We start from the raw sequence: 9,207 nt of genomic DNA, 5'->3' as shown, positions 1-9,207 counted from the left end.
ACACAAAATTAAATGGAAAAGAAATCATAAAACTAAAAAAACCCCAAACCTTATAGTACCGGTTGGTCTTACCAACCGGTACTAAAGGGCTCCAGGCCCCTGGAGCTGGCTCATGCCACGTGGTTTTCCTTTAGCACTGGTTTGTGCTGAACCGGTACTAAAGGGGGGGGGGCTTTAGTGCCCACACTTTAGTGCCGGTTATGGAACCGGCACTAAAGGGCCTTACGAACCGGTGCTATTGTCCGGTTCTGCACAAGTGGAACACCCAAGGTCTAATCTAGGAGATGTATATCAACGAGAGGGGGGTGGTGTCTATATACCCTTGTAGACCGAAAGCGTTAACGATCTAGAGATCGTGCTTGGCGTAGTTGTACTCGCATCATGATCCAATTCAATCCAAGTACCGCACGTGCGGCACCTCTGAGTTTAGCACACGTACGGCTTGGCGGCGTCCTCTCCTTCTTGATCCAGCAAGAGTAGATATCTTAGCACATGCACGAGTTTAATGGAGGAAGGCGAGCAGTTTGCAGCCGTTTGAATGCAGTGAGGAGGCGTATTCAGCCGGACGGGCAGCGGGCGACGCCCTCGGCCGGCGCGCCATTTCAGTTGCGGAGGCAATGAGAGGTCGTGTTCGATCTGGGTCGGCTTCAATGTGAAGCGGCCGTTCTACAGCGACATGAATGTGGACAGATAGCGCCGAGCGAGAAAGTGTGCAGGCGAGGTAGGACGGAGTTTGGGTGTGCCAACATGATCAGAAGCGGTCGTGGGTGTTGTCTGGATACCCGCGAAGGGCCCCCGTTTGGCGAGATAGGACGGAGTTTGGGTGTGCCAACATGATCAGAAACGATCGTAGGTGTTGTTTGGATGCCCGCGAAGGGCCCTCATTTGTATCCGATTTATGAGAGAAATTACATCTGAACCATCGTGCAAACTGATACAGGTCCTTATCTCTAGCAAGAAATACCTCTCTAAGTCAAAGGCGGGACTCCGCTAGTACATGAGTGGCGTTTCAAAACGTACGACTATTTTTTCAATGAGGATAAATGTACGACTAGTTATCCTATAATAATTATTTCCTTTTGTTCCTTTATTAATAAACCTTCCTTCATTTGTCACTCCATCTTTTAAAACCCATCAAAAGATTTTAAACAAGTGAGGTGACATGATCCTGGCGTGCATCGCGGAACAGGGGAGGAATAGAGGATCAAAGAATGTAGTAGTAGTGTTATTTCGGTCTTGTGCATGCTCTGCCACAGAGCGACCGCCGCATGTCAAATGACAGTCACAAACAAGAAAATGTAAGTCGTGTGATGGTATGGCCAACCCGAGTTGTACAAATGCAGGTTATTATTAATTCAAGATTACTGGCTGGATACACGGATACATGAGATTAGTGCTTCTGCACGCAGAGCAGCGCAGTACAGCACTCGCTGTCTGCAAGCCTCGGGTGATGTCACATAATTGTTGAACATTATACTACTAGTAATAGTAGTACTCCCTCCGTCCGAAAATACTTGTCACGAAAACAGGTAAAAATGAATGTATCTAAAACTAAAATATGACTAGATACATTCATTTTTTCGACAAGTATTTCCGGACAGAGGGAGTATCTTATTGCGCGCCACTAATGGATCTATTGTGGGCTAATTAGTGGAAGGAGGTGTTCTTGAGGTGGTCTGGCGCGTCGTCGAAGGAGTGCTTCCTGGCCATGGAGAGGATGGTCTTGTCGGCGATGATGAAGTAGGCCATCCCAGCGACGGTGGAGATGATGAGCGCCTGGCCTGTGGGGTTCAGGTGCGCCCTCGCCCACGGCAGCATCCTCACGCTCGCCAGCTGAAGTTACAGGTAACGCATCCATGAGACATGCTATGAACCGTGCAAGGATTTCGTCAAAGAACTGAATGGCTACTTACTGTAGGTACTGCGGCAGCGACGGTGGCGACGGCCGCGGCCTTGGCTCCCGCCACGGCGGCCTCTGCAGTTCCACAGACATGTTTCAGCAGACAGTACCAGTACCACACAAAGCTGCAATGCAATGTACTACTAGAACAGAAGGGCAAGGGCATTGCCGGCATGGTAAACCAGCGCGACATCATATCATTCCTTTTTGTTACCTCTGGAGCAGCGCCTGGCGGCGGCGAGCTTCTGATCGAGGTAGGCACGGGTCACCGTCGACATCTCGGCGGAGATCCGAGGGAAGTGAACTGGCAGTAGCAGTGAAGTATCTGCAGCAGTGTAACTGTGTCTGTGTGACGGTGTGAGTGAGATGAGATGGATAGGAAACGATAATGCTACACTTACGGGCCGCTGCTACGGACCAAGCGATACGCGCTGATGTGGCAACGTCCACTTCATCCCCACAGCCCACCCCTCTTGAGCAGAAAACAGCAGAAAAATTACTCGCGCACAACAGCCAGACCGTCTGCTCATCCCCTTTCTCTCCCGGGCGACGCGACGGCGACGGCCGACTGTTGGCGGCGGAGAGGATGTTCCCCAAGATCAGCGGCGGCGTGACATGGCGAGGGTCAGCGCGCTAAGTCGTACGCGGGCGGCGCTCGCGAGCTCTTGGTCTCCGGCGGCTGCGGCGCGAGATCTTTGGTCTCCGGCGACGGCGGCGCGAGCTATTGGTCGTCGGCTGCGGCGGCGCGAACTCTTGGCCGGATTGTGCCACGATGAGGTCCTCCATTGTTGTCATGTCGAGCAACTAAAATCGCAAATATCCTGCATGTTGTATGAAATTGCCCATGTCCCTTGGTTGTCTGATGATGTTACTTTTTGCTTGACAGATTCAGAGCTGTGTTAGATGCGTGATGAAACAGTACCACACAAGATGCAGATTCTGATAACAGAAGCTAAACAAGCCAATATATTGTTCAATCTTGCATCATCAACACTATCATATGGTTGCCTGTGTATATCTTGTCAGGACATGTCATCTCTGCAAACAAGTGCAGACTCAATCCTTCTCTGAACATACCATCAGCTAGTGCCCTCCCTGTGAACATCTTCAGGATCCAGCAGAATTATCCAAAAGCTGTAAGCATCACCATCAGCTGATGCAGAAAGGGCACAAAATCAAGGCAGTTCAGTAAGAAATATGTCTGTTGGAAACATCCCTATATATTGTTGTTGTTCCGTGATGTTGTACATTGTAAACATATCTCCCTATTCAGGGATTTAGTTAGCCACGACTGACTAGCACGTTCGTGCACTCATGTACTTGGCTGAGATCAATACAAAAGTGGGTTTCATCATATTCTTGCCTCTTACATTCTGTCATTGTGTTATTGAGATTGAAAGAGTATTTGCTGCTGATATTTCTGCTAGGATCGACATGAAAGAATCACCTAATCATTTGAACTGGAACTGAAAGTGGAATCAACTAATACTTGAACCATATAACAGAGACAAATTCAAGTCCCTTGGGACAAAATATAAATCCGTCTACTTTTCTAGTGCCCTGGTGCCTATCAGGTATCAAGTATTACATTAAAGTTGACAAGTTCATACAAAATATTGCATCCAACATCTTCAAACTACGTAAATCATGTCCAAACTCTGGTCCATCATATCATCGAGCCCTTAATTTTCATCGAAGTGTAATGCTGCAGAATTAGACACTACAGTCGATCCTTGCTGAACTTGAAACAGCATACTTGTATATTCTCCGAGAATTTGGGGCATAACCATTGTCGATGAACCTCCAAGTGATACTGTAGTTGATCCTTGGGGTGGATTTATGTCGCCATTGATAATGCCCAAGTCAAATGATTTCTGCTCCAAAGAAAGTGATAAAATTACATGGATGTTTAAGAGTTTACTAGAAATAAAAGTGTGAGAAATAAGCATACCTCAGCCATGCTACTACAAGTTTGGCCATCTTGTTCCACAACATCTTGTTCTAGAATATCATCCTGTGATGATTTCCTTTTTTTATTGGACATTTTCTTTTCCAAATTCATGGAGCGAGCCTGAAATAAATACTTAGTAAGAAAACACGCACGAGTTTGGGTTATTATTTTCACAGAATAAAAACATAATATAGGGAGAATACCTTTTGTTCAGCTTCCTTTTGTGCAGCCTTCTTCTCTTCTTGTGCAGCCTTTTTCTTCTCCCTTAGTTCAGCTTTCTTCTTCTTTTCATTTGCTTGACGAATAAGCTTATCAACCTTGGATTCTTTTCTCAATGAAGGAGGACGTCCAGCACATCTAACAGCTATTGGACTTAGTATAGTTTTACTTGTTGTCTTCCCATCAGAAGGCGCCTCTTCCTGCAATTGATCTTTTGGTGCACTAACCTGATCCTTATTATTTTCAGAACTTGAGTTGCTAGAGTACTTAATTTTCAAGGTGCAAAGATCTTCAATCAATGAATTGCATGAATCATCTGACATGGCGCCTATCTCTGCAACTGGGTAGAAACTGTTGCACAATCTATCAAAACGATTTGCAACAGGAGTATTTTCCATGCCGCCATATGTGCATCTAATGAAGTTATGTTTTCTTTTCACATTTTTTCTCCACCGATCAAGAATGTATTGTAGAGGAACCTCCTTGATTTTCTTGTGAGTGAGCACACATAACACATGCCTACAGAGAATCCCCCTGAACTCAAAGTGGCGACATGAACACTTAACTTCAAACTCTTCCTCACTGAATTGTACATGGTACACAATATCTTTTCTCCACCCTTTTTCTTTGTCAATCAGCACATCCTCAGTTATTTCATATGTTTCCATTGCCCCTTTTTTTTCTATTAACTTCTGATCACAATACATCTTGTGTGTTAGCTCTTCTTGAAATTCTTTGAACTTCGAATTTGTATAGATTGATTGAAATTGCTTCTTGATATCAAAGTGTGTGATGCAAGGTATGGTTGAATTGAAAGAGTTGAAATCAGCAATATTCTCCTTCTCAACTTTATCACGAAGAGCATTCTCATATTGGCTAACAAAATGCTTCAATGTAGTTTTTGCATTAACATACCCATCGAAGAAGGCATTCATACTCTCACTATGTTGTGTAGTAGACATACCTGCCCAAAAGGCATCTTTCACAAATGCTGGAACCCATCGGTGCCTATGGCGGTAAAGCCCTTTAAGCCATTCGTTATCACCAAGATCATACTTCTCAAGCATATGCATCCAAGCAACTTCAAACTCTGTAATTGTTAATGAATCATAAACTGCCTTGCCAATAGCAGCCTTAATGTGATCATACTCATCATATCCACCAAACTTCTCGGGTATCTTCTTCATTATATGCCACAAACACCATCTATATCGAGATTCTGGAAGAACTCTTTCCACACCATTCTGAATTGCTTTTGCTTGATCGGTTACAATAGCTTTTGGATGGAGATTTGACATACATGTGAGCCATGCTTGAAATAACCAAACAAATGTTTCGGTATCTTCATTTGATAATAGAGCACATCCAAGCAAAACTGATTGTCCATGATGATTCACTCCAACAAAACAAGCAAAAGGCATATCATATTTGTTCGTCAAATATGTTGTGTCAAAACTAACGACATCATGAAAAGAGTCATACACTGCTCTACTTCTTGCATCAGCCCAAAAGACATTCCTTAGTCGAGATTCATCATCAAGGTCCATGACACTGACAAAATTTGGGTTGTCAGATTGCATCTTGACAAAAAAATCACGAACCGCTTCAGCATCACCTCTGCCAAGTTTCAACCTTCTTGTTTTCTCTAGAAAATTGCGAGCATTCTTCTCACCAAAAGTTAGGTTCTCATGACCATTTGCTTCCACAACAAAAGAATTGAAATTCTTGTTTACTCGAATTCCAGCCCGGTCATTCAGCTCAAGCCTTCGCTTCACATGGAAGTCTAACTTTTGGTTGCATCTGAATAACCGAGACTTGTGTGGACTTAATGTATGATTATGATCTAAAATGACAGTTGAAAGATGAAACTTCCCATCAGGACCACGGGTAATATTGATTTTAGCTTTACATCCTAACCCGGTTGTTGGATTTGGTTTCAACATATTTCTTGATCTGGACTGAGTCTTACCATACCGAGAGCACGAAAGTGTAAGATACTTCAGCTGTCCATTATCATCATTGTTTGAGCTTCTTCTTGTCACACCAAAGCCCTTTGCTTTAGCGTAGTTGTTGTAGTACTCTCGCACCTCATTCTCGGTATCAAAGGTCATCCCCAATTTAGGGTCTCCAAGTAAGGCATCTGGTTGAGCTTCACCAAGGTCATGTTCAAGTTCCACATTGCTTTCATTCCATTGCTTATTGGTGTCATCATCGCTTGAAATCGACATGTCACTTGATTCTTGAACACCACCAGTTCCATCATCCATTTCTATAAATCAAGAAAACTTTAAACATTATTATTGTTCAAAGGCAATATAACTAAATTGATAGGGGATGGTAACATATTGTAGATTCAGAGGCATGCAGATTCAGAGGCTTGTAGATTCAGAAGCTTGTAGATTCAGAAGCTTGTAGATTCAGAGGCATGTAGATTTAGAGAGAAGAAAGGAATATAAGAATCGATCAACATACAGTAACATCGACCGTACGGTCAAGAAAAGCTAGATAAAAGGTGCAGATATTGAACATAACGAAATATTGGGGCAAAACCCTCACCTCCTCTAGTCCCCGAGCTCGCCCAGGCACACAAGAGCTCCACCCCCAGCGTCGTCCACGTTGTCGAAGCTTTGACAGTGAGCAGCTGCGACGACAGCAGCTGTTGAAACGAAAAAAATCAATCGTAATCTGGTCGAGAAAAGTTAGATGGAAGATGCAAAGATTGAACAATGTTGGGGCAAGAACCTTACCTCCTCCAGTCCTCAAGCTTCGACGGTGACCGGCTGCCACGACAACAGTTTAGGCTGCGACCTGCTGCGACAACGACGCCGCCTGACCTAGAATCCCAGCGGCCATCTGTTCAATGTGGAGCGAGGGAATCCGAGCGGCCCGTCTAGAAAACGAGGAGGCGGCAAACTGTTCTTTTCTTTCGAGGTAGAAAAAGGCGGACGGTCTGGCTGTTGTGCACGAGTAATTTTTCTGTTGTTTTCTGCTCGAGAGGGGTGGGCTGTGGGGATGACGTGGACGTTTCCACATCAACGCGTATCGCTTGGTCCGTAGCAGCGGCCCGTAAGTGTAGATTCAAGGTTCATCAGCGTCACGGAAGGCGAATGGAAAGAAAAGCTTAAATGGGGAAGACCCAAGGTAAGTAATTAAGTAGTACTAGCTAGCTAGTTAGCTGCCATCTTTTTAATTATCATGCTTGATTAATTATTATCTGATCAAATTCCATTCTCGTAAAGGCCCTGAAGCAAGCGCAGGGGACTGATCTGTGTGCATTCTGCGTTTGCGAGAACATTCGCATGATGGCGTCCGAAAGGAGCAGATCTCAAAGACAGGAATGGGTACGCTTGTCAAAACACTATTCACAATTTTTACACCATTATCGATATCTAGTCACACAACTAATACACATGCATATTGATCTCCTTCTTAACAGTTCAGAAAGGTGCGGGAGAAGCTCTTAGAAATGGAGCGCGTAGAAGCACTTCAAGAGGAAATAGCGGGATTTTTGCTCGACCAGGTCATAAATCCGAAGGGAGAATACTATTACCCGCTACCGCCCCCATGAAAACCACTTCCAATTGTCATCGTGCTCCGAAGGCACCAATTAGGCTAATGCCACTGGCTCCGAAGGCAACATGCATATGTAGGAGAAATTGTATATAGCTATACATGTGTGTATGTGTGAATTAATTAATATGATGGTTTGTGAGACATTGATGATATATATATATGCATGATTGGTTCTACTAGAAATTCTATATATCGTAAAATACCAGCAAACGAAAAAGAATTAAAATGGAAACACAAAATTAAATGGAAAAGAAATCATAAAACTAAAAAAACCCCAAACCTTATAGTACCGGTTGGTCTTACCAACCGGTACTAAAGGGCTCCAGGCCCCTGGAGCTGGCTCATGCCACGTGGTTTTCCTTTAGCACTGGTTTGTGCTGAACCGGTACTAAAGGGGGGGGGGGCTTTAGTGCCCACACTTTAGTGCCGGTTATGGAACCGGCACTAAAGGGCCTTACGAACCGGTGCTATTGTCCGGTTCTGCACTAGTGGAACACCCAAGGTCTAATCTAGGAGATGTATATCAACGAGAGGGGGGTGGTGTCTATATACCCTTGTAGACCGAAAGCGTTAACGATCTAGAGATCGTGCTTGGCGTAGTTGTACTCGCATCACGATCCAATTCAATCCAAGTACCGCACGTGCGGCACCTCTGAGTTTAGCACACGTACGGCTTGGCGGCGTCCTCTCCTTCTTGATCCAGCAAGAGTAGATATCTTAGCACATGCACGAGTTTAATGGAGGAAGGCGAGCAGTTTGCAGCCGTTTGAATGCAGTGAGGAGGCGTATTCAGCCGGACGGGCAGCGGGCGACGCCCTCGGCCGGCGCGCCATTTCAATTGCGGAGGCAGTGAGAGGTCGTGTTCGCTCTGGGTCGGCTTCAATGTGAAGCGGCCGTTCTACAGCGACATGAATGTGGACAGATAGCGCCGAGCGAGAAAGTGTGCAGGCGAGGTAGGACGGAGTTTGGGTGTGCCAACATGATCAGAAGCGGTCGTGGGTGTTGTCTGGATACCCGCGAAGGGCCCCCGTTTGGCGAGATAGGACGGAGTTTGGGTGTGCCAACATGATCAGAAACGATCGTAGGTGTTGTTTGGATGCCCGCGAAGGGCCCTCATTTGTATCCGATTTATGAGAGAAATTACATCTGAACCATCGTGCAAACTGATACAGGTCCTTATCTCTAGCAAGAAATACCTCTCTAAGTCAAAGGCGGGACTCCGCTAGTACATGAGTGGCGTTTCAAAACGTACGACTATTTTTTCAATGAGGATAAATGTACGACTAGTTATCCTATAATAATTATTTCCTTTTGTTCCTTTATTAATAAACCTTCCTTCATTTGTCACCCCATCTTTTAAAACCCATCAAAAGATTTTAAACAAGTGAGGTGACATGATCCTGGCGTGCATCGCGGAACAGGGGAGGAATAGAGGATCAAAGAATGTAGTAGTAGTGTTATTTCGGTCTTGTGCATGCTCTGCCACAGAGCGACAGCCGCATGTTAAATGACAGTCACAAACAAGAAAATGTAAGTCGTGTGATGGTATGGCCAACCCGAGTTG

General features: G+C 44.9%; 1 protein-coding gene across 1 annotated transcript; it reads right to left on the bottom strand.

The window, feature by feature from the left end:
• Nucleotides 1-1,647: 1,647 nt before the first annotated feature.
• LOC123084239 (early nodulin-93-like) lies at nt 1,648-2,178 on the bottom strand. The gene is made up of 3 exons (XM_044505947.1): nt 2,115-2,178; nt 1,914-1,975; nt 1,648-1,833 (listed from the first exon to the last, which is right to left on the bottom strand). The coding sequence occupies exons 1-3, from the start codon at nt 2,176-2,178 to the stop codon at nt 1,648-1,650; spliced, it is 312 nt and encodes a 103-aa protein (XP_044361882.1).
• Between the last annotated feature and the right edge of the window lie 7,029 nt (nt 2,179-9,207).

Source organism: Triticum aestivum, chromosome 4A (genome assembly GCF_018294505.1).
Source record: "Triticum aestivum cultivar Chinese Spring chromosome 4A, IWGSC CS RefSeq v2.1, whole genome shotgun sequence".
Taxonomy (NCBI): Eukaryota; Viridiplantae; Streptophyta; class Magnoliopsida; order Poales; family Poaceae; genus Triticum; species Triticum aestivum.
The sequence above is the reverse complement of the archived record's forward strand: the minus strand, read 5'-3'. Positions and strand labels throughout refer to the sequence as shown.

What these genes read in the sequence shown, in the direction of transcription:
- LOC123084239 (XM_044505947.1), bottom strand. Translation starts at nt 2,178, where the DNA reads ATGTCGACGGTGACCCGTGCCTACCTCGATCAGAAGCTCGCCGCCGCC. An exon ending in CGCCAGGCGCTGCTCCAGAG is followed by an intron (nt 1,976 to 2,114) that starts GTAACAAAAAGG and finishes GTGGAACTGCAG; the next exon opens with AGGCCGCCGTGGCGGGAGCC. An exon ending in TCGCTGCCGCAGTACCTACA is followed by an intron (nt 1,834 to 1,913) that starts GTAAGTAGCCAT and finishes CTGTAACTTCAG; the next exon opens with CTGGCGAGCGTGAGGATGCT.